The 25842-nt window shown below is 38.4% G+C and overlaps 1 protein-coding gene across 2 annotated transcripts in view; it reads left to right on the top strand.

The window, feature by feature from the left end:
- Nucleotides 1-35: 35 nt before the first annotated feature.
- The window catches only part of unc13a (unc-13 homolog A (C. elegans)), a 52250-nt gene continuing 26443 nt past the window's right edge, over nucleotides 36-25842 (top strand). The window contains exons 1-21 of one of the 2 annotated variants that reach the window (XM_088004897.1): nucleotides 36-1278; nucleotides 7006-7035; nucleotides 7137-7236; nucleotides 8316-8433; nucleotides 8834-8957; nucleotides 9286-9356; nucleotides 9625-9679; nucleotides 10420-10485; nucleotides 11399-11594; nucleotides 12798-12917; nucleotides 14879-15688; nucleotides 16122-16215; nucleotides 16988-17034; nucleotides 17183-17261; nucleotides 19257-19262; nucleotides 19488-19562; nucleotides 19664-19883; nucleotides 22283-22510; nucleotides 22724-22865; nucleotides 23172-23341; nucleotides 23503-23618. In XM_088004897.1, coding sequence (XP_087861023.1) covers nucleotides 1257-1278; nucleotides 7006-7035; nucleotides 7137-7236; nucleotides 8316-8433; nucleotides 8834-8957; nucleotides 9286-9356; nucleotides 9625-9679; nucleotides 10420-10485; nucleotides 11399-11594; nucleotides 12798-12917; nucleotides 14879-15688; nucleotides 16122-16215; nucleotides 16988-17034; nucleotides 17183-17261; nucleotides 19257-19262; nucleotides 19488-19562; nucleotides 19664-19883; nucleotides 22283-22510; nucleotides 22724-22865; nucleotides 23172-23341; nucleotides 23503-23618 — 2889 coding nt within the window. In that variant the 5' untranslated portion in view covers nucleotides 36-1256. The remainder of the gene's footprint in view (nucleotides 1279-7005; nucleotides 7036-7136; nucleotides 7237-8315; nucleotides 8434-8833; nucleotides 8958-9285; nucleotides 9357-9624; nucleotides 9680-10419; nucleotides 10486-11398; nucleotides 11595-12797; nucleotides 12918-14878; nucleotides 15689-16121; nucleotides 16216-16987; nucleotides 17035-17182; nucleotides 17262-19256; nucleotides 19263-19487; nucleotides 19563-19663; nucleotides 19884-22282; nucleotides 22511-22723; nucleotides 22866-23171; nucleotides 23342-23502; nucleotides 23619-25842) is intronic. The other variant, XM_014983702.2, reaches the window with a different exon arrangement.

Below are 25842 nucleotides of genomic sequence, written 5' to 3' on the forward strand. Positions count from 1 at the left end.
GAAATGTACAAGCAGAAGTTTGGATGACATCCAGGAATGGCTTCTGCAGCTGCTGCAGCTGCATACCACAAAGTTTAAAAAGTCTGAGTAGGGTTTAGGTGAAATGGGGAGAAAAACTGCCCTGTTGCAAAACCCAAGTGATCCAGCAGAGGGAGATGTTGACCCTTGCATGGGATTTATTTGAGCTTGACTTTGGCCTTTGTTTTTTTGTTTGTTTTATTATTGTAAACGACAGGATAATTTGCTGTTAAGTGACCTGACATGGTTCTGGTTTTCAGTTTTGGTTAGTCAGACAGACAAGTAATTTTTAGATAAATACAATTTCAGACAGCATATTCTTTAAAGTTGAATGCATAACGTTCTCTAGACTTTGGGAGTTTGAAATTGTCAGGGTCTTGGAATTTAGGAAATATTTAAAAATCAAGATTTAGCAAGCAATTATTTCTGAGACGTATTATCTAAATACTTTTTACAATTGCAGATACGTCGACATAATGTAATGTGATAGTGTAAAATATTAGCTGTTATAAATGTGAAGCATTATTTTGTAACGAACATGAATCCGTAGGAGCCAGCACAATTGTTTTCTTATTCAGTAAAGTTTTTATTTTTTGACTTTATCCATGTCATAATATTCCCAAAGACACCTCTGAAGACAGAAGAGTTTAAACTGAGATTAAACTACAATCAAGGGCCAGTATTTACAAATTAGGTAACTTTTGATGGCAATGATAATTACTTAGGGGTGTCAGTTAAAAAGACGCGGAATACAAGTATAGATCACATATTTATTATTGTTCAACTAGATTTTAAAAGCTCGTAATGTGCCAAGCCCCACACCATGGCCACGCGCTCTGACGTCACTGCTGTCCGCGCAGCTGGTGGTGCTGAAGCTGAACAAGATGGCTGTTTGCTGGGGACCGGAGAGCTGAGGGAGAGCGGGAGGGGTGGAAAGAGGCGCTAAGAAACGCCATAAAGAGAGAAAGACAGGGCTGCGACGCCGGCGTTCCCTATCCGAGTGAGAGGACGGTCGACGGTCTGTTTCTTTTTCTTTCTTTCTTTTTCTTTTTTTTTTTTTTCTTTTTTGCCGGCTGTCACGAAGACAGTCGGGCTCCGCTGCTAACCAGCGACGCCTGGCTTCACCCATCTCCAGCCCAACCGCTCATCGTTCCCGGGCTGCCTTCAGCACAGATTAGCACTGCCAATTAGGAAACTGGTGAAGAAGCTGGAGTCTGGACTAAAGGAACACATAAGAAATGTCATTGCTGTGTGTTGGAGGTGAGACAAACCTAACAGTGTATGTATTGGCACGATGTACAGTCAGTTTCTTCGACCAGCTGGTCTGAGCATATAAAATAGCTCCAAGGAGTATCTTGAGGTTTATTGAAGAAAGTTAAAAATTCAGTCACCTGTATTAAAAATACTCTTAGTGAAAAATGGTGTGGAATAAATGCTAAATGGTAGTGTAATATATTTGGTTAGTGCACAATAATTGACCTAAAGAAAGTGAGTAATGTGGAGTCTAATGAGTCCTTAGGTGGATATTACAGAACCTGGCACGAAACAACCGGATCGATAATACAGATTAGTCCAGGTGTGTGCTCTTGGCAACCTCTGTCAAATATAGTAAATCAAGATGTAATCTACTTTTAGCTTGCTCCTTTGTAAATTGTTTTGCTAAAAGAAAAACAGGTGGTATCTTTACTTCTTTCCTTGATTTTACGGAAAGCACCTACTAGAAAACAACTGGTTATATTCATGGCAACCAGTTCTCCCCATGTAGCTAATGTGAAATAAATTGTTAATCTTTTTTTAAATACATTTTCCAAATATGTGTTTGAAATTTTATGTTGTATGCTGTATTTCTCTGGATGAAGAGTGGATGCTAAAAGAGATTCAGTCCTTGAAGGTTGTGGATTTAGGTGTGATTTAATGACAGGTATGGTTTTTCTTTTGCACCCTTTTTTATGTGGACCTGTAGAGGTTGGGTAGAAAATCTATCGCTCAGCTTGGTAAATGGTATAACAAAAATAATTTTGTTGTCTGATAAGAGCTAAATTGATCTCTATTAAGTGCCATGTGGCTTATGTTCTAAAACTACTCTACATTGTCAAAAGTACTGGGTTATCCATCCAAATCATTACATTTTCTTGCTACTAACTACCATAGTGTAATAATAAGTGAAAGCATTTGAAGATGACAGCAACTCGGCAACAAAGTGGTAGGCACCGCAAAGTCAGAGAGCGGAGTCAGGGCATGATGAAGCTCATGGTGCGCACTCGGCTTACTTTCTGCAGAGTTAATAGCTACAGACCTCCAAACTTCATGCAAGCATCAGATTAGTTCAAGAATAGCGCTTCATAAAATGGCTTTCCATGGCGGAGCAGCACTGGACTCTGGAGCATTAGGGATGAGTTCTCTGGAGTGATGAATTATGTCTCTCTAGTCTAGTGGCAGTCCAGTACCGAGTCTGCGTTTGGCGATTGCCACGAGAACTGTACTTGTCTGACTGCATTGTATCAAGTGTAAAGTTTGGTGCCAGGGTGAATATGATTTGTGGCTGTTTTTTTTTTTTTTTTTAAGTAATATTCAGTAATAGTCGCGTTTATTTTGCATTATTTGAGAAAATTCATAGGATTGCTTACATTGCAAACACTTTTAATAACAAGGTATACGTACAAAGCCCTCAATAGGTGCCTCTGGTAAAAGCCATTGTAGGACATGGTAATAGCAGTGTCATTTTTGGTACCTTGGGTATATTATTATGGACCTGCCTGGGCTTGGATAGCTTGAATATATTAGTGAATTGTGAATTCCTAAATAATGAAAAGTGTTCTCAATCTGTCCATGGACTGAATATGGACAGACACTTGATCATCCGGCAAAGCAAGACATTAGTCAAATTAAGCTTTTATATTTGGTATGTCAAAAGTTGATCTAAAAAAGATGTTTATCCTTTAATCTGCAAAATGCCTGAGAACTGAAGCTATTGTGTGCAGAAGAATGTATTCCACCAAGCATAACAGGGCTACCAACAGATTAAAAGCGCTGAGTCTGGCATAAGAAGACTTTGGTAAAATAAGTTACCCTTTTACCAAAGAGTAACTTATTCTTTGCCTCTCAGTTATAAATTATTGGATTATTTTTTTCTGATCATGCTTAAAGTTTGACAGTTTCAACCCTTCATAATAGGTACTTTATCCTCAAACATGTGCACGGAGTACTGTACCTATATGTTGAGACTGAAGGTTCATTGATGGTCCTGTATCTTCAGTGGTTCTTAAGGTCAATTTAGACATTTTCCAATTACTTTTTTGAGACCTGTTAGAAAGCCAGCAGCTAGTACATCAATAACATATTGGTTTGTCCTGGGTGGGGGAATACTTGTGAAATAATTGGGATAAGTTTCATGTCTTTCTCCACTTTTGCCTCAGTGGTGATGTAGTATTAGCTACTCAGAGTTGTTTACATCCCCTAACATGTCTTGTGTTGTTAAAAGTAATCTGTGAAATGATAAACTGTGTCACTGAAGCTGAGTAAGCGCAATTAAATCTGTCAGCAAACCTGTTTGTGACACCCAGCTGCAAGATGGCAATGTACACGTCAGGAAAATACAATGTATACTAAGACTATAAGACTTAGAAGGATCGGTTCCACATTGTCTCATTAATATCTATTTTATTAGTACATTTGTGTAGAAATTAGATAACCTGATTTAAACATGATTATGGTATGACACCATGCCATCTATGCGGTGCTGGGAAAGGTTTATATAGACACATCACAGGGATGAATGTAATATTTATTTGGAGCCTAGAGAAATTCACTTACATCTGTTTATTAACCTTTAGAGTGAATTTAATCCAAACTGTTTCCTGTACTTTAGTTCAAGAAAGACAGAAACTATACACACTCCAACAAAACACTAGCTTCTTCTCCAACTTATTCTAAATTTAGGAGCGTACTCGTTTATTTCTCCTCAGTGAAGAATGAGAAAGGGAATCTTGTAATTGCTGTGGATGCAACTCAACACAATATGCAACACTCTTTTCTTCACTGTGTTGTAAACGCGGCAGTGTTGGTTTAGCCTTATGCCTGATAGCATGTACTCCTCCAACACCCCCATCTACACACACACACAGACACACACACTCACCCCTCTTCTCCCTTTCCAGCACCCCTCTCCCCAGCCTTGTCACACTGGAGCGGTTATTTTTAGAGTTGAGGATGCAGCTCACTCTGACTGCATCCGGCGGCTCCACAGAGAGATTAATGGAGCACAAGCAAAAGAGATAGGAAGGGAGTGCACGTGCACACTCACCACATGGCAGGGGAAGCTTGTAGGAGTGAGTGATGGAGTGAGATGGAAAGGGCAATGACTGGATGAGGATAGGACGCTGTGCGAGAGGATTGGCAAGTGAGCCGCTAAGGTGCATCTGTTAATGACTGCTAGTATTCGCATGTCGGTAAAATGTGAATTGACTGAATTAAGTCTCGCTCATCCTTCAGATGTGAATGCTTTGTTGGCGGGCAAACATCTGGAAGATGTTTTTCCTTTGAAGTTGGCTAAGAAGTGTATGCTTCACCACGCCACCAGCTTTGGCACCTGACTCATGAATCAGAGCCATTGTTGTGGCAGAGATTGGCATCATCCTAGAGGTTTGCTGGGGAAAATGCTATTTTAAGAAACCTATTTGTCCACCGTGATTATCATTCCTGCTTTCACTGACTGAGAAAATGACTCAGAATGTGTTGCTTTGTCATTATCTCTCTTCAAATCCAGTTTAGTTTTTGCTTGACTAAACAAAACGGATTTATATTTATTTACTACTATCCTGGACAGTTTGACTGACAGTTCTGTATTATTAAATGATCTATAGTCAAACTAAAATTGCAATTTTATTTTCAAAATCGAGACAAGTACGAAAAGTGGAAGATGTGTTTTTTTTTCAACAACTACCTATTTAATTTATTTTTGCCTGGACAGGGGAAATCTTGCTCTGTTCTCACAACACTCCATAAAAAACAGACTCTATAATATGCCGCCTTTTGGTACATCTATTATGCAAAGCACTGGGTTTAATGATTTAGATGTTAGTGGTCGACACAATGACTGAGAACCCACAGAATTGCAAACACTCAAGAAGCAATAGTGGGTATTCCTAAGGTAGGAAAAAGGTTAACCACTGCAAAGACATGAGTAACAGTTTAATCTACAGCTTCTCCACATGTTAGGTTCACAAAGCTGCTCATGCAGTTCCAGGCATCATCAGCTGTTCTGTTTTTTTTTTTTTTTTTTTTTTTATCATGAAATGAAATAATAACACTGTAAGCAACTTACCTCCACATCATCAAACTTCCCCGCAAATTAACAGCTGAATTGTTGACATTTTGGCAATGATCCCAAACACACACCAAAAGTGGCTTTTAGAATGGATAAAGCAGCTAAAATCAAGCTTCTGATGTGGAATGGTCTCAAAATTAAATATTATGAAGAGTAAATTATACCTAACATCTATGTTTGCGCCAGGAAACTAAACAGTTAAGCTAAACGTGACCAAGTTTCCTGGCTGCTGTGCAGAGCTGTTATACGATGTATTAACAGTCTTTGGGATAGACATATAGTTTACATATAGGCTATGTAAAAAAATGCCCTATTGTCGAGTGCAATATGACAATTTCCTTTTTATAGCAGGGTTTTTTCCATGATGTATCACTTCTGTATAATCTATTTTTTCTAGGGTATTTTCCAACACAGATTAGAACAATCAGTTTACAAGAATTTATTGTAAAACTAGCCACATTTTCTTTCATACTTTGACAATAACAAGGGTTAGCAAAATAGAAAAAAAGTACATGCAAAAATGTCGTTTCTAGAAAAGTGGAAGATTTTAAAATGAAAAATAAGCAAACGCCTTAATCACACACTGCCTGCTGTCATCCACATATGTGCCAGGGAATTTTTACAAGTTGGTGTTTTTAATATCTTTTTTTTTCATATATATTTCTTGTGCCTGATTTCCCAAATGCAGTATGAATAAAAACAGGCAATCAGCAGGGATTAAATATCAGCAATCTGAATATTAATACCTCTCTGCTGAACAGGGAGAGGGTAGACATCAGTAGGGGTCAAAATTAAATGAATAATAAATACCAATTTGACATCAGTGGTGTTTTAAAAGTCATTCTGGTACCTCTAGAGGACTCAGTGTGGGGGGTTTGGCAGCCAAACCTTGGCAGTGCTTTGTTCCTCTTCTCAGAGAAAATGACTTTTACTGCTAAGTCTGTCATGCTAAAACCTTTGGAGAGATTTCACACATGCATCTTTTGGAGATAAACCATACGGCCACGCTTGCCCCCTACTGTAACCTTTTACTTTTACCTGCAGAAGGTGTTCCTCTAGGCTCCAAAAAAGTGACTCAGAGACTTTGATGTCTACTGAATGGATGCGGTCTTTCATATTGAGATCTTGGCATTCTACCCATAGAGAACAGAGGAATCCCGGCCTGAGAATTGCAGACCTCCCACCTCATCTCTAAAATGCCAAACTGCTGTCAGTCACCAGCCAGATATACTTTAAAGTGTGTGAGCTTGAGGCAATGATTAGGCTCGGTTCCTGAAGTATTCATACCCTGAGAAGGACTTAGATGAACATAGAACATAATTTAAAACCAAGCAACCTCCACGACAGATCAGGGACGAAACAAGGTCTCAAACTGTCTCATGTAGCTCTGTTCAAGTCATGAAAAGATAATGACATAAATGTAAAAAGGACAAAAATGTTCAAGTAGACAGACATGGTGGGCAAAGACAGTGTGAATAAGAGGAGAGTCCCATGGTAACTTTGAAGAAGTTGCATGCTCTTTATCAAAAGTCATGTTACGCAGCGAACCTCGGCCTGCATCCAACAATTGGAAAACCTTTGCGTTATAGTTGCACCATTAACCTCTTTTAAAACTGACGAAACAGACTAATATCTTGTTTTCTTTTTCAATTTGTACACAGTAAAGAAAGGCAAGCTCGATGGACCCCAAGGTGAGTTATGAACATTAATGTACATACATTAAACAAACAAAGAAATATGAACAAACAAAATGTTTAAGCCAGGAGAAATTTTTTGCTTCATTTTTTTACAGAGAAATTTAACACATACGTGACCTTGAAGGTGCAAAATGTTAAGAGCACCACCATCGCTGTGCGTGGCAGTCAACCATGCTGGGAACAGGACTTCATGTTGTGAGTCGTCTTATTTCGCTCATCTCTCCTGTACCTTTATTTCCACATTTATTCTCTCTTCCTGCCTGCAAATAACATTAACATTTTACTAAGAGTTTTTCACTGTCCTGTTTTTAATGTACTTTTTCTCTAAAATACACTCCCATTTAAACTACAAAAAAAAAATTAAGTTTGCCCTTTTAAAAATGAGCCTTTTTACTTATTTACATCATTGACTTTGTATAAAAGAAACTAAAAATGAGGATTAGTTACGGGTTACGCATTTATATGTTGTGCTAGTTTGAGTCAAGCTTGGCTATGAATAACTATATAATTGCTTAGGAGGATTATTAATAAAACTAATAATTTAGATAAAATTTTTAGTGTCAATAACCTTTTGGAGATTTATTTCTTAATCTATTTATCAGTTGACCAATCTCTAATCAGATACTAAAAGGAGCTTTTTGTGGCTTCTTGCTTTTATTCAGCCATCTTCCTGTTGAGGAGTGAGAGGATCATGTAACATGTCTCCACACCCAGAGGATTTTATTCCTTCTAAAGATTTCTTTTGAAGTCAGTAATACTGAAAATCTGCCAAAAACAAAACTGATTCTTAAGCTTTTACTCTGACTCATGTCTCTTTTCTCTGTAGCTACTCTACTATTCAAACAGCAGCAAACCACTGAGTCTGATTACTTTTTCAGGATTTTTGGGAAATGGGAAGAAAATGTTTCACTGAAAGATTTGAAAAATTAAAACTGGTTGTTATAGCAAACGGGACGTGCTAAATGTTGAGAGATGCAGACGATTTTATTTGTGGTATGTGTGTTCCTCAAGCTATATGAGCAGTATATGTGTTGTTATGTGAAAAGTTTAAGCTAATTTTAGTTATTCCCACAGGAACACAGTCTCTGCTCTTCTCTGTCCTGTCAGTAGCCTTGTTGATAGTCATCTTTTCTTCATACTGAGTTCACACTTACCTAAACAGACTGAATCATCCTGGCACACATCCATTACCACATATAAATGCAGCTACTGATGGCATTATTTCTACTTGGGGTTTTTTTTTTCTTTCTTTTTTTTACTTTTCTCATGCACAGTGAAATAAACCGTCTGGAGCTGGGCCTCACAGTGGAGGTCTGGAACAAAGGACTGATCTGGGACACCATGGTGGGAACTGTATGGATCCCCCTTCAGAACATACGACAGTCCAATGAGGTACCTGCTCTTCTCTGTTACCTTGACTGATTGAGAAAAAAAAACTTAGCATACCTAAATTAATACAAGATTATATTTTGTTAAAGATCGTATGATCTGTTTTGTAAGGTATTTTGAATTGGTTGTAATCAAAATACCTGCAGGGTATGCAGGGTTCTTTATTTATTTGCTTTTGGAGTATAGAGGAGAGCAATCTTTGGTCAGGATTACTACCTGATGTTCTGCAAACAAACGTGATTATTTTATAGTGGTTACGCTCTACATCTGAAGGAAGGATTTAATATTCACAGAAGTTTGATTAGAAATTTGAAATAACACATTTTACCCAGAAGCCGCAACACGAAATAAATGTTTTATTTTTATTTTTGATATACTTGTCCCGTCTCGTGTTTTTTTACAGGAGGGACCGGGTCAGTGGCTGACCCTGGACTCGAATGTGATCATGGCTGAGAATGAAATCTGTGGAACCAAAGACCCGACCTTTCACAGGCTGCTGCTTGACACTCGCTTTGAACTGCCATTAGGTTTGGTCTTCAGCATTTTGATGAATTTTATCCGTGCAGTTTCTTTTCTGTGTTCAGTATTTGCACAACTTTACAAAGTATGTCAATAAGTGAGACTGCTGGAGCAAACCTTCGTCTGCTTTGTGTGGAACTGTTTTTAGAAGAAACTTTGCCTTTTAAAATGTATACAATTGCATTTTCCTACACCTTATGGTATTGTTCAGTCGTCTTTTTATTCTGACTGTATCCTTCATAATACCTAAAATTAAGACGTCTTTAGTGCCTATGCAATTAAGTGAATCAGCACTTGATATTCTAAGGGGAGAAACATGTTTCTGTTTTCCTGTAGATATTCCAGAAGAAGAGGCCAGATACTGGGCTAAGAAACTCGAACAACTTAATGCAATGAGAGATCAAGATGTGAGAATTTCACTATTTTGCGTAAACTGTTAACTAAATGCCACTTGCAGCTACTTATCTTTCTCCTTATAATATAGTCTTCTAAAATACATATTATCCGTTGGATCTAATTCGCCTCCATTTGTGTTTCTCATTTATTTTCCATATCTGCAAGAAAAAGCAGAGCTGTCAGAGCTAAGATCTAGTTTCCCTGGATTATTTTCAAGTCAAAGACCTTTATGTTATTCTCCTAACATGCCTGTTTCCACTGCTTCTCTTTCAACGTCAGTATGCCTACCAAGAAGAACAAGAGCAATCACTCCATGCCCCCTCCACACAGTGCTGTGAGTGTCACCGGTGTCTTCTGCATTCACCTCCCTCTGTGCCGTCACCCGCTGTGTCCTTTTTGTGCCTCCTGTTTTCCGCTCTCCCCGCTCCCTCTGCTCTGTTGCCTTGACTCATTGAGAAAAAAGACTAAGCAGAAAGTAGAAATGAAGCTATTAGATTCAACAGAGGATGGGGGGAGGAAAGCAAGGGAAAAACTGATGTGACTAATCATAAATCCATGCCTGCCTGAGCTCCAGAATGACTTAAAATGTGTGATGAAATTGAGTTGACATATGCTGCGTGTCCGACACACGCTTTTGCTGTTTATCTCTGTGTCTAGTGATGGTGACATGGGGAGCAGGTGGAGAAACGTGTGCAGTTCAAGTCCGCTTACAATTGCATTTCTTTCTTTATTCAAATGGAGCTTGTGTTTGTGTGAATGATAACAGCATATATGCGTTTTTTGCTTGTAGCTACTTTGAAGCGTCAAGGGCAGCTGCTTTTAAAAAGTCGGTTTTTATATAAGCTGCTAGAATGGCCTTGTCTTTCTTTCTTTTTCATTTGCCCATACAAAGACATGCACCCAGTCACTCTTTCATAACTTCTCATCTAACAGATTTGCACCATAAGATGATTATTTCTCAGGGTTGCAGACCTTGATGTTTGGTTAGCTTTGTTGGTGGATTTTTAATGTGTTTGAATTATATAAAATATGCAAATATTTTTTTTTACAAGTTAACAATTTCTTTCTGTGCAGGTAATTGGAGTTTGTGGGGAGACCAGCAGAGTAAGTTTCTGTCATGCACTTCTGCTAATGGCTTGTGCAACTGTATTTATTGTCCACATCTCAGTGTAATGATCTCCCAGTGCAGTTTTCCTCTGAGATCCTAAGTGCATGAAAATGGATTTCCTGTTTTGAACTTTGCTCCGGCTCATGTTAAAATATTTTGAGTAAATCATTAGATATATTTAATTAATTTCAGTGAAGAATCATGAGTTACTCACCCGGGCTTACGTTTAGGAGGCAGTAGAAATAATAATAGTCAGGAGAAGATAATTAAAGAGACACTGGTGTAGAATTCGATTTTTCAGTGTATTAAAAAAAGGATTTGGAGTACAAGTTTACATTTAATGTGACTTTTCTTTAGTTTAGATGGGGTGTAAATTGCACATACAGACTCAAATATATAAATATGCTCCAACTAATATTTGGATTAAAGTTGCTCCTCAACTGCATTCATTTTTAAAGAATTAATGCGATTCCAGCTTAACTCCGGCTAGATATTTGCCCACTCTCTTATCAGACAAAGTGGGGCCAAGTTCAATTTGCTTTTTAGGTATGTTCTATAATTTTCCAATAGTCTGATTTCAGGGCCATTCCTTAAGCTTAGGCATAAAAACATAGAGAGACATATTTGTACTGGGTCATTATTTTATATTTCTTTAAACTAACAAATCCTTGATCATCCACATAGAGGTTCATCCCACCTCTTTATGTAAACATCTCTGGCACTAACCTTTACAGAAGGTTTCAATCTCACATTTCTCAAGTCTTTCAATATTCTTCATTATTTTGCTCGCTCAACCTCTACAGATTAATTAACATAACGCTTTACATATCCTTGCTGTTATTAATGTCAAGTTTAACAAGCAACAACATTGTTGGCAACAATTTCTGATCTCTCCAAGCCTCACAACCCAGCTTCGTCTCGTCTCCCACTGTGTTGTGTGAACAGACGAGGACCCAGACAGCGCCGTTGATGACAGGGACAGTGACTACCGCAGCGAGACCAGTAACAGCATCCCGCCTCCCTTCTACACCACCTCCCAGCCCAATGCTTCCATGCACCAGTACCCAATGCGGCATCAGCACTACAGGCACTCCTTCAGCGATGACATCCATGAGCTGGACTACGATCACAGAACCATGAGGTAACATGCATGCTATAAGTACTATAAATACACACCAAAGTCTACTTAGGACAGATGGAATATGTCTCTGGAGAGATAATGTATGGTGGTGGTCAGGATTTTTCAAAAAGGTAGTGGTTTTTGTTTTGTTTTGTTTTGTTCAGTTCTTTTTTTTTTTTTTTTTGGTTGCAGAAGGACAAAAAAACAGTCTTTTGAGATTAGTCATTCCCAATTCAAACAAGTTCTTCCTTAATCAACAAATCCCGTCGGACGTCTGAGACCACCCAGCTTTTGTGGCCTTGTTTTGTTTCGATGTTGTACATAGTAACATCTCCCACTGTGTTCTCCTCCTCTAGAGAACAGCCCAGGCCTCAGTGTATACAAGCTTGCTGGGGCTCAGAGTTCTTGTATACAGGTCATGTATGAACTGAAGTGGGCCTTTGTGATTATTTTTTTTTTAATCGTGTGAATTCATGTGTGTGCGTCTGCATCTTTGTATGCATGTGTGAATGAATGAAACCCCAAGTGATTTCCTCTCGACAGCCTGGTGCAGAAAACTCAATTGCAACAGAGGATCAAAGCTGAAGTACTTCTCAGGAAGGCTTAAATCTACTGTAGATCTTTACCTTAGGCAAGAATCAGGAGGGGAAGTTCATTTTCAAGTGCAATGTCTCTTTTTTTTTCTTTCAAAATATTTAAGGATTGGTTCACAAACTGAACAAGTTTTTCTTCCTGTTATCACATTCTACTAACATTATCATAAATGACCAAATATCTCAATTTGTCTGAAAGTTTCCAGAGGTGTTACTCCTTTTGCAATGCCGTAGATAGTGTAAATATTTTCTTAAACGTAGTCATACTTTATAAATCTCATAAACACAATCTTAAACTTAACTTCCTTTTGCCACTCAGGTTGTTGCTTATAAGCTCAGAGTAAGGAAACAATTCCAAGTAACGCTCAAAATACAGCTGTCTTATATTAATAGTGTAAGGCCTGTGGATCACAGATAAATTGTGCACATCATGGCCGGATAAAGCAAATCAAAACTCCTCGGGTTTCCATCTAATTGCTTTTAAATTAAAGTTGTGAACCATTCCTTAACCAGGCAGGCCAGCGGCTCAGACTAGTTCGAGCTTTCTCTGAAAGATTTGCACTGAGCTATACTGATGCTCCTTTTCCACCTCTCCACTCCTCCCCACCTCCCTTCCCGCTCCTCCTACCAGACGCTATGATAGTTTAGACTCTGCCACCAACGGGCGCAGCGATATCGACTCAGGCTCAGGGTCGAGCCGGCGCACCAGTCGTCAGTATTCTCTAGACAGTAGGCACTCTCTGTCGGATAGGTGGGTCTCTGTGCCTCCTCTGCAATTTGTGCTCCTCCTCTTCCTCATCCTGCTCCGGCCTGTGACACCGTCTCGCTGTGACGTCAGTGGTGGACTTGTCCCGTCCTCCTCGCTCGATGTGCTTGCATGCATGCGCTCTTATCCTATATTTGTATATGTATTTTCTATATATAACTTTATAGAAGACTACTGTTCTTGCTTTTGTCCTTATTGTGCTCTTGGTAAAAAAAAAACAAAAAAACTTCTCAGATCCAACCAATGATGCATTGTGTTCATGGCTAGAAAAGCTGTACAGCCTTCTCTTTGTGTGTGTGGGAAGAGGATGAATGATTGACATGATGTGTGGACATGTCTGATATTTCAGCAGTTGGAGGCAGATGGATTAATTGTTGGTTGGAGTCGTTGGGACCGCCTGTAAGAGTCTGTGCGCATCTGTTGTCATGACAGCTTGTTATTACAGCCTCACCCTGTATGTGAGACTTGAGGAAGGGTCCTGTTTTGTCCTGGCTGTTTCACACTTGGTAATTATACACATTTAAATCCCACTTGTGAGGCAGTAAAGGCTGTATTTCTGATAATGGCGCCTTAACAGAGAAGCCAAGAAATGTTATTTTCCCCTTCAGTTTGTAGTTTAATCTTTATTCTTTCAGAAAATAAGAGGTTAAATATGTATTTAGACTTAGGAATAAGGGGAATTTGTTACTATGTGATTCTGGATGTGAGAGATAGTAAGATAGGTTATGAACTGAGAAAAAAGGGAGTGCTGTGGTGGTTTCTGTGACCATTCATCCATACTACTGTGTACTCCCTCTGGCTCACAGCCCAAAAGTCATTATATAGTTCTCTCCATTATTGCTCTTGCACTGTGCGTTATTGAACTAAGACCACTGTTGTAAACATAGACAAAACAGTGAAGTGTGAGTGTTTGTTGCAGTGTGGTTAAGAAGATGTTTTCCTGTGTCTCTGCAAACTCTCTCTGACTCATGGGCTGTCCCAGTGAGTAATAGCCACTTTTGTAAATACGTGTTTTTCACATATTTATCTGCGAAAGACAAATAAATGACCTACGTTTATTTGCTTTTTCCTCCTCAGTTTTGGAGAGGTGTGTTTATATTCAGTTATGGGTTGGTATGAAGATTTTTTTTCTGCTTTATGTTTTAATTAGCATCTCTTGAAACCTTTTATTTCTCTCTACTAAAACACGCATCTTGCTATGAAAAAGATGCATAACTAATCAAAAACATTTGGTTGGAATTACAGTGCAAAATTATTCACGCCCCTTGAACTCACATTTTGTCTGGTTGCAGCCATAAACTTCAAAGTATATTGTCAAGATTTTGTGTAATAGACATGCATGATTGTGATTTGAGAGGAAATTCAAACATGTTTTTTTTTTAAATAAAAATCTAACAACAACCAGGTGAGGATTATTCAGTGAAGTGGCCAACCTATTTTTTTCAGTAGGTTAAGTTAATTTTTATTTATTACTAACATTGACTTACACCATGTGGTGTGCAAAAACAGTGTATATGCTAAAATTAGATAAAATGCTAATGTTAGCTTAGGTGCTAAGGTTAGCTTAGATGCTAAGGTTAGCTAGTATGTGGACTTCCTCGAACGTGTTCACTAACTTTGCCTTACTCCATTCAGTCATTTTCCTTCTTCCTCTTCACAAGTATGCACTACTTTGTGATGGCTTGTCTCATAAAATTCCAAGAAAATGAAGTGAAATTTGTGGTTGCAATGTAATAAAATGTGAAAAAAAAAATTAAAAGGGGTATTAATATGTTTGTAAGCTACATTAGTCTTTGATTAGCTGTCTCCCTCCCTGGCCTCAGCAGAAGCTCCTTAACTGTGACAACCTAACTAATCACACAGCTGTGGGGATCCCCTGTCATTTATACTTCAAATCCGTGTGGGTTGTACGTATCTAACACGTCTTTATCTCCCCCTCATGTCAGTCCCACAGACAGCCGCTATGCCTCATCAGCGGAGCTGAGCAGAGGAAGCTCTCAGCTTAGCGAGGAGTTTCCTCCAGAGGACGGTGAAAGCTTTCAAGGTTCAGAGTTCTACGATGAAAACGACTCGTACCACTCCTGCCACTCCTCCGTCAGCTACAGCAAAGAAGACTCCCCGGGCTGGGATGGGGAGGACCAACAAGGGGTCTACAGTGACGAGGGAGGCTATCTCAAAGATGGAGGGGAAGAGGGCGCAATGTATGATGAAGAGGAAGGTGACATTTACACAGAGGAAGGGCAGTATAACTATCAAGATGAGGAAGAGATGCACTACAGAGAGGAAGACATGTATCCACTGGGTGACAAACAAAGCCAAGACAAGGAGCCGACCTACACTCCCTCAGTGCCATCAGGCTCTGCATCCACCTTGATGCCACCATCTGATGGCCTGTCTTTCTCCAGGCCGCCTTTGGAGAAGCAAGCATCTTTGCATCAGCAGAGGCTTGCCCAGGATCAGACCCAGTCGCCCAGTGCAGCTCTTGAACTACCTCCAGTCTCACAGGACAGCGTGTTGCCCTCTGATGCTACAGATTCCAACAAGCCTTCCTTTGCTCCATCACAGCAACAGATGTCTGTCACAACATCCTCCCCAATCATTCCAACCCAGGTTCCACCTCAGGACACCAAGCCCCTGGAGCCAGAGCCCAAAGCTGAAACCCCTCTGGAGGACGTTCACCCTCTTGATCAGCCCCCAGCGGCAGAAACTGTGCAGCCTGCTCCTGAGGAGAAAACAGAAGAAGCTCCTGTTCCAAGGTAAAGTCTTTCTATGCTGATCTCGTTGGAGACTCAAAATGTATAAGCTTTCTTAAAGTGTCATTGTTTTTTGGTTCACATCCACTGAAAACAGCAAAAATACAATATCTACGAGTAATATTTCTGGTTTGGAGAGTGGTCGCATATCCAGCTAGAATTATTCCAGAAGTTCGCTTGAGATGCATCTTACTAAGAGACTTAAGTATCAGTGGACCTGTACACATGTATTTGGGCTTGTATATATAATTTGTCCCTGTGTTGAGTTTAAAGAAAGTGAACATAAATCTTTGAGTCGATGTCAATGTCTGACCAAATCTGTAAATCCCTTGTGTTAGACACTTTCTGATTCACTTTTAACTAACATATTATTAGCTATCACTACGTGTGGTGGTCTAAATTATTCTACTGCATTTGTTTTCAATCCTTAATTCAGCTTCCCAAAGAGAGAAATCATGGAGCCAGGTCCTGCTAGAGCCAAAGCTAACTGGCTTCGCCTTTTCAGTAGAGTACGACTGCAGCTACAAGAGGTACAAACTGCAGATGTTTCAGTGTAGCATTGTTGTGTCTGCTTGCATACCTGCCAGGTTAATGTCTACGAATTTATTTATTTATTTTTTGCTGTATGTTTACCCTGTTGCTTCTGTGCTTTAATATTCAATTATTTGATCACTATATGTTGTATCAGTCCCTGCATGTTGCAGTGTTGTATTTTACATGTTTACTGATTTTTTTTGCCCGCCTATTTTTTACAGTTTTTTATCCTTTGCGATCTTATGTGTTGTGTTAGCCTAGTCTCTGTTTTCCCCTCGTATTGTTTTTGCCATTTCATTATTTTCTTTTCAGTTGTTTGCCATCCCCGTAGCGATTTGCATGTAGTCCGTTCTGATTACCCATGGCTGGAAAAGACTCTCAGGTGGGTGTAGCCACATGTGTTCCTCTCACAGCACTCACAGATATTTAGGATGATAATGATAAGCTCCTCCAAACCTGTAAAACTGGAATCAGGACGCATCTTAGGCAGACCTTTTTCTGTGCATTAATATGATGATGATCAAGGTCTGTTATTATTTTTGAGGAGGCAACCAGACAAAGAACGTGGTTATCATTGAACTGTAGGAATGATTACATGAGTAGTGCATCTAAGCTGTATGACTATTTCTATGTGTCTGAAGAAAAAACTCATCCTCTTATTTATTTGTTGACAATAGGAAAACATTTTAATTTCTCTGTAGGCTTTAAATGCTTTTCAAGCATTGTGTCTTCTTTGCTTTTTTTTTTTTTATTCATCTTTCTCCACAGGCCCGAGGAGAACATGTTGGGATTGCCTCATTGCTTTTGTCTGCCGGGTAAGTAACTATGAACCTGACAACATTATGGCTGAAAATCTATAACTTGTCAAACAAAGGCCAAGCCAGTTGTGTAATTGATTTGTTGTGTCCAGATTTTTGACAGCTGTTATTTGAAATGATAACAGTGGTGTGTCTCTTTTTCCAGCATGGGTGGTGCTCTGTACAGCATTGACAGCATGCCAGACCTTAGAAAGAGGAAAGCAATGCCTCTGGTCAGAGATCTGGTTAGTTTCTGCTCTAATCTCATTTCTGTCTTTTGACTAAGTCTCTCACATCTCCCCAGTCCATCTCTCTATCTCTCTCTCCCTCTCTTATTCTCATTCCCATTATGTATTTGTCAACTCCTTCCCTTCTTCTTCCTGTGTGTATTTTAACCCCCTGCGGTCCACTTGTTTTAATAGTATGAAGCACATTTTCTATTGACTGATTGGTTAAGCTGCAAGGATTGGGAGTATGCCATCAAGACAGAGGTCTCTTACTTTTTGTCCAGTTTTAGATAAATATGATTGCACACTTGTCATCAACTGCATAATTGTCTGGCACTACCTCACTGCTAATATGACTGTAACAAACATAAAACCTTTTCTGAGATACGTTTCTTTGTAAATCCATTGCAAAGTCATTCTTAAAGCACATTAGATCTATATAAGTAGGGAGTGATAGCTTGGTGGGATTTTATTTCCATACCTTGCTCTTTACATACATTTCAAGAAATAAAGTGTGAGTTTATTTTATTTAGGACTTTATTTCATGTTATTATATCCAGTTTTTAAATTGTTAATTTGCTTTGTGACACAACTGAGTACAGACAGAAACCTGAATGCCTTACAAAAATATTCACACCCTAAAAGTTTTTTTTACACTTTTTATCATACATTTTCAATATTTTTTTTTGTGTTTTATGTCGTAGACTAAAACAAAGTATTGCTCAATTGTAAATTGGATTCAAAATGATGCATAAATGTAAACTTATTTTTCACAAATAAATGCCAAAAAAAGCAGGGGCTTTAGTGAACTCTTATTCACTAATTAGGCATTTGGTTACACTGTAATGTTTTGTGGCCATCCGAATATAAAGGACTGAATGAACACAAAGAATACACTTTTCTATTTTTTAAAACCACTGATCATTTTCCTAGTATTTAGCAATTATGTGCTACTTTATGTTTGACTGTTACATTAAATCCAGATAAAGTACACTCAGGTTTCTCATGGTAGCAGGACAAGATAAGAAACATTCAAAGAGGTGTGAAAACCTTTGTGAGGTACTGCACAAATTAATTGCCACAATAAGCTTATTGTGCAGTTTTTATTCCCTTTTCATGAAACAATGGAGGTAAATAATTGCCAACAGTGACTTTCTTAATTATTAATAAGTTTCAGCACTCTCAGGTACAAGCAGACGTAGGCTGGCACACCTACGTTATGCTCCCCCAATGGTCTCACACACACACACGCACACACACACACACACACACACACACACACACACACACACACACACACACACACACACACACACACTCTGTTTTGTGAAAGTGATCCCTGTAATTAATTGGAGACGGACGAGTGCTGCCTGAATAAGCAGTAAATGTTATTATATTCAGCTATCAAATAACAGCTGTGGTTGCAAGAGCATCTTCATCAAGAGTTATGAATCTCCACATGTAACCGAAGCTGCATCTTGGTTTGTCTTGTTGATTGATTTGTACATATTAAATTGGGGCTAGGACTATTCGTTTGCTTAAATAATAAAATAGCAATTCTTATATTTGAACTTTTGTTTAAATTAGTAAAAAAGAAAAACAAAATGACACAAACTCTCTTATGTAAAATATAGAAATATTCAACTTCTGAACTTGTATAACTTAGAAAAGTATGTCATACAAAGTTGCTGGTTTACTTCCAGACATTTTGAATGTAATTTATGTTGATCTGTATGGTTGAATAAATAACACCCTAAAAAACATTACCCATAACCATTACATTACCCAGTTTCCACTAAATCAAGGTAAATATTACTAACTGAACTGAAAAACTTTGTCATATTTTGCTATTTAATAAAATGTGATTAATCACGTTCCACCACTAGTATTAATACTAATACTAAGGCTACAGTTTTGGTTATAGTAAGGTATGTTATCACTGTCTGAATAAATCAGTTTTTCCTGCTGTGTCTAATGTTAAATATCTCCTTCTTTTCTTTTCCTAAACCAAAGGCAATGGTGAGTATTATTTCATATTAAAATATTTTAATTAAATAGTTTGTAAATGTGTATGTTTGTGTTATCATTCGATTGCACACGTTCGATTAAAGAAATAATATGAAGTTTTACTCGTATTACATTTAGTTTTTTGGGCTCACAGATGTGCATAAGATAAAGAGTATAGCATATATGCTATATTACATATAGTACAGTTATTAATTTCCATTCTGCTCATTCACTCAGTCTTTGGTCCAGAACTCCAGGAAGGCTGGCATTACCTCAGCCCTAACGTCCAGCACCCTGCATAACGAAGAACTGGTTTGTTTCCAGTTTATTCAAACAACACAGTTTAATGACAGTAACTCACTCTGAGTGTGGAGCATCAGACTCTTAGCGAATCTTTTCTGCTCATTCTGCAGAAAAGTCATGTCTACAAGAAGACCCTTCAGGCGCTCATATACCCGATCTCTTGCACCACCCCACACAATTTCGAGGTGTGGACAGCCACCACTCCAACTTACTGCTACGAGTGTGAAGGTCTGCTGTGGGGTATTGCTCGCCAAGGCATGCGCTGCACTGAGTGTGGAGTCAAATGCCATGAGAAGTGCCAGGACCTGCTCAATGCTGACTGTCTACAAAGTAAGAGAAGTGTTAGGAAGAAACTGTGCGTGACATGACGGGTTAACACAAGTGTGCAGAAATAACCTAGCAAGATTGAAACTGTCATAATGAATAAAGACAGATAGTATAGGCACCCATGTGCCATGTATTAGCTCACGGGTGAATTTTAATCAAAACATTTTCTCACTGAAACTGACATCTACACTGATTGGCTTTGTTTTGTTTTCTATTTTATTCACAGCTATTTGTGTTGTGTTTAAAGCATTCCTGGCCATTTTTGAGACACATGTCGCAAAGACCCACAGTTATCTCTTAAAAAATTGTTGTTTGCTTATTTTGATTTCTGTTCAAGTAATTTGATTCTTGTTAGAACCAGAGAACTTATAAAATCTGCCTCCAAACACCTTGTGGTTTCTGTCAGAATGCTTTTAGCTTCCCTTTAAGCCACCATGTCTTAATTTAGCTTAAATAAGTTCATGTTAATTAAGGAAGATTGGACAAGTATCCAGCAACTTGTCAATTAATGGTGATGTAGGTAATATTTGTGGATACATCCATAAATTAGATACAGAAGAAACTTCTTTAAAAGCCCAAAATAATATAACATTCATTCCACTAGTATGTGTAACATTTAGAGATGTGCCAATCAGGTTTTTTCCTGCCGATACCGATCACCCATGAGGGCCGATCACCGATACCGATCACCGATACCGATCACATAATTATTATTTATTTATTTTTTATCATAAACCCTACCGGTTACATTATGTGGAAAAAAGAACCATGAATTCACCTTAATTTAGACAAAAACCTGTTTTTAATAACTTTTTCCAGTAAGAAAACTAAACAAAACAGGCATTGTGCAAATTGTACTGCTATTGATAATACTATCTTTAACAGACTGATAACATATGAAGGCTCTGAAGAGGCTAAATAATGCAAAGAGCCAAAATAAAACCTCTCAACATTGCCAAGAAGTTCAAGTATAAAACTTAACATTCAAAGGGAAAAACAGGTTCCATTACAATAAACAATCCAGATTTACTGAATGAAAACTTCCTGATAGCATGGCGGCTAGCTGATTACTGCTAGCTCTGATTGGCTGTTTCTGACTGAGCGGAGTAATTATGCAGATCAGGGAGGAGATCGATTATTTTTTTAGAGATTATCTGTCTCATGTTAGGTCAGTGAAAGTTTTAATACGTATGTAAAATGTTTTTTTTTTAAGTTAGATGCTGCAGCTTTAAGCAGAGGTTCGGTGTGAGAGTCACTACCAGGTGGAGCAGAAGCGAAACTCCGTCTGTGAAATATTACTACCTGTAGCGTAGCAGCGGTTCAACAGCGAGAGCAGAACCAGCGACTTACATCGCAGCTCGAAGACTTAAATAATTTTCCAGGTTATTTGTTTAGCTTTCTGACCGTCATGCTAATCCGGGTGAGTGTTTGTAGCTGTGCGCTGCTTTACCTGCTATCTGATCCTCCGTATGTCTTTTTTACTGCAGTGAGCCTCGATGTAGCCAAACTCCGTCAAGTATGGCTTTGTTTTTATGTCGTATTAGATTCGTCGTGTTGATGCATTTTGACCTGCTTCACCCCACGCGCTTTAATTTTCCGCCGCAACACGCAAACTTCCCCATTCACTCAGTGCGTCATAGTTCCACATCGCTTAGGATTTGTTGCTGCGCGTTTGCGCAGTGAAGGAAAGAGGAGACCAGCTGCACAGGCAGGCTGCGAAATGAGATGATCGGTATCGGCAACAAGAGCCAATGATCGCCGATCACCGATCATGCACTTTTTCACGGAAATCGGCCCAATTATGATTGGTGACCGATCGATCGGCACACCTCTAGTAACATTTGACGTTTTCTTCCTTTTCTTTTTCAAAATTAATAGTACCCTAAATCTAAAGATTTTGCTGAAGTGATTGTGTGTTCAGTGAAAGATTTATTGTGTATAATGTTATGTTTTCTATTTATTAACAGAAAAAACATTCAGTTTACTTATTTCTTGTTATGTTCAATATCAAAAACAGAGTCCTCCTCCTCCTTTTCTGTTTCCTTTTTTGTGTGAAAGATATTAAAGGCAGTTTGTCTTTCCTTGACATTTAGCTCTCTGTTTTTGATCAGTTTTTAGCTCAACTTTTTATTGCTTAGAGCTCCGTTTGCTTTTGATTCATGAAATAGATTATAGCTTTTTTCATTTGCGCACATAAACTTCTCACTATGACGGATTAAAATCGATTGAAAATTAATTTCCTAGATATTGAAAACGTTGCTTCTCCATAATGAACTTTTGCTCATGGTGTCATGTATTTATTGTCCCGATCTGTCAACACAATTTATTTGAAATCAAGTTCATGTCATTTATGATTTCTAATCCCTTTCCTGACATAACTTTTTGACTGTCTTTGCAACCAGGAGCTGCAGAGAAGAGCTCCAAGCATGGTGCAGAGGACAGAACCCAGAACATCATCATGGTTCTTAAAGACCGCATGAAGATCCGTGAGAGGAACAAACCGGAGATCTTTGAACTCATCCAGGAAGTGTTTGCTGTCGTCAAGTCCACCCATGTCACCCAAATGAAGCAGATCAAGCAGAGTGTGCTCGACGGCACCTCCAAATGGTCAGCCAAGATCTGCATCACAGGTGAGGGCAAGCCATGTTCAGCTCACCTAGAACGGAGTTGGCCAATACGGTCAGCATCACCATCAAAGGAGATGACAGCTGTGTTGGTCTGTAAAAAGAGGCAAATAGTCGTCCTTGTGCCAGGAATACAGGTTGCACATTTTAGTACGAAGCAACTGTATACACCCAGGTACACACACAGTTACAGTGCATTGTTTCTTCCCTTTTGTTCAGTGTTGTGTGCTCAGGGTCTCCAAGCAAAGGATAAGACTGGTTCCAGTGATCCCTATGTAACTGTCCAGGTGGGGAAGACCAAGAAGAGGACCAAAACTATCTATGGCAACCTCAACCCTATCTGGGAGGAAACATTTAATTTGTGAGTAATAAAAGACATAAAAGTCACTATACAGGTTGAGACTGTGTAGTTGCTTCAGCAGAAAGTATTTAGTGGTAGATCATACAAAGTCTCAGTTCAAATTTAAGATCTGCAAAGGGCACCCAAATTATATCTTTCATGTAACTTGTATATGATAATTTACAATGGTAATTAATTCCAGCATCAATCAGGTTTAACCTTCTCAAGTTTATTTTAGTCTTACTTTTTCTTTGGAGGTTGTCCGGCATGAGTCATATCACTGAACTGTTGATGCACGCGGTTTAATCTCTCGTTCCACGTTTCTAGTGAATGTCACAACTCCTCAGACCGCATCAAGGTGCGAGTGTGGGATGAAGACGATGATATTAAGTCTCGTGTGAAGCAAAAGTTCAAGCGAGAGTCGGACGACTTCCTCGGTCAAACTATCATTGAAGTCCGCACTCTGAGTGGAGAGATGGACGTCTGGTATAATCTTGGTATGCTCTTTTTTTTGTTCCTGCTTGTTTAAAGTGCAATGATTTCACAGCTTCTGGGTTATCTTGCCATGCAGAAGCTGCAAGGGTCACCTAATTGTTACAATTGTAGAAATTTCAGGATGAAGTTGATTGATGGTCTTTATGTTTTGTGCACTTCGCAGACAAACGTACGGACAAATCAGCCGTGTCTGGGGCTATCCGAATGCGCATTAATGTGGAAATTAAAGGAGAAGAGACAGTCGCTCCATATCACGTACAGTACACCTGTCTGCATGAGGTAATGTTTATCTTTTAAAAAGCCCAACTTTTCTATTGCTATATCATAATTTCACACTGAAAAATTAAGAAAAACTCAATCTTTACATTGAGAAAATTTATTCAGTAGGGGAAAAAACTGTTAAATTTGTTTAAACAAAATCGCCAGTATCACACTGGTTTAAAGTGCAATGGTACTTTCAACAATATATATTAAATATTAAATTACACAAGTGAAGAATTTTTTAATTTACACTTTTCTTTTTTAAGTTGATGTGCTTGTCTTTTTGTTTTCCGGAGATTATATCAAGGCACATTAGTTTTAGCAACCCTTCAAAACGGGAAAGACAGCAGAACATGCTCTTCAGGAAAGACCCGCTGATCTCTGATAGTAAGAAAAGGATTAGAAGATGGTACAAAAACTTTGACATAGCCAGTGAGAGCAGTTATAAAGCTTAAATAAAATAAACTGCTTCCTAAGATTAGGAACCTGTGATTACAATAAGAGAGATAGCATGGCAATGGTCCTTTCCAGATTAAAATATTCTTTTCTCTAAAGAAACTAGTCCCTCTCCTACAAAGCGAAGATAGACACTTTTATGTTCTGACTGTGCAGAAGAAAAAAAAAACAGTCAATAAATGATCAGCGATTTGGAGATTTTGCATTTCAGTGGATTATTTTGGTCCAATAATGAGCTCTTGAGATGTTTTTAGTATATTCACTGTTCCTGTCATTTCCTCATACTTCCTCTCTCTAAAAATACCATAGAAACCTAATTTTAACTTTTCCAAGTGAGGATTCATATTTACTGTGGCAAAACCAAACATCCCTTTTATCTCATACTTAACACTTCCCTACAGCCTCCAGCTACGTCTTTCACCTCCATCCCTCTTTTTTACTGCATTTTAACCACCTGTCTACCTTACTCTCTCCCACACAACAACTTGTGACGTTTCAGCAGATTTTCATTCCTTAAGACTATATGGCCTTGTTCCTCTGCATCCTGCCTGGATAAGATGCTTTAAAATCATTGGAAAAGATTCTCTTTATCAGTAAAGTTTGCAAAAAACTGTTTTTTTGTTTCTGACAGTTCTTGGTTAGTTCAATTGCAAACTGCTGAAAAAGAGGACAGAAATATTTCAAGGAGCAGGATGAAAAACTAGAGGAATTAAAGGGTGACAGAAATCAAGATAAGAGAGAGTTGATCTGAGTAAAAGTGTTGGGACGATGAAAGGTTTGGAGATGACTGAGAGACAAAGAACTGATGGAGAAGTGAGTCACCATGGGTCTGAAACTGAATCTGTTATGATCCCAACCAGTGGAAGGTGTGGGAGGAAAGTTTCTCATTAGTGATCCAGCTGCAGTGTTAAAGACCTGGCAACAGGGACACAGAGCTGGAGAGCACTGAAGAAACTAACTTTGACTAACTGTGGTACGTAAAAACATGAACAATTTGCAAGCTCAAAGCAAGATGCCAGAGAGCACCGAACTATTTTTTTTAATTAGACAATTAATTTAATTTCACAAAATTATCGCGGTAGAAGCCATTTGTTTGTTAAATACTTAATGAAACATATTTACTATGTTTGATGTTTGTTGTGAATGATGTATACTCACAAGGTAATTAGTCCAAGTTTGTCGTTCAGAAACTACGGCGCCTGTGATGCGCCAAGGCAAAGGTAAACAAAGGTAAAACAACTCGAACAGGTGATCAACTCTAAACCACTGCACCTTTTTACTCTTTCTCTCTCTTTGTCATTTAAGCACACCCATTGCCATGGCAACCGCCACGAGCCGAGCTCCTCGACCCGAGCAGAGATTACGTTAGAAACATAACATTCAGTCTGTTACAATATCAGGTTTTCAGGCTTGATATTTATTTTGCGAACACAGCGGTGGTTGATTAGTTAATTTTAAACTCCTGCTCTGCTAATTATAGTGGTAAAGGAACCGAAACGCACAGAGTTGCGTAAAACCTTGTTGAAACAATAATTACTGAGATTATTGTTGTTGGCTCATTAATTTGAACACGTTTTGTTGATTTTTTTTGTTCTTTAATAAAGTTAAGGAACATTATTATTATTGTTGTTGTTGTTGTTGTTTTTAAATAATAATAATAATAATAATAACAATAGCAATAATTATTATTAATAATATTAATGATAATAATAATAATACTATTATTATTATAATTTAAGAAAATAGGAATAACAATGTTAAATTAGAATAACTGTTATTCTAATTT

This window comes from Poecilia mexicana, unplaced genomic scaffold (assembly GCF_051168715.1).
Source record: "Poecilia mexicana isolate PSO_F unplaced genomic scaffold, ASM5116871v1 scaffold_4, whole genome shotgun sequence".
NCBI classification, from domain to species: Eukaryota; Metazoa; Chordata; class Actinopteri; order Cyprinodontiformes; family Poeciliidae; genus Poecilia; species Poecilia mexicana.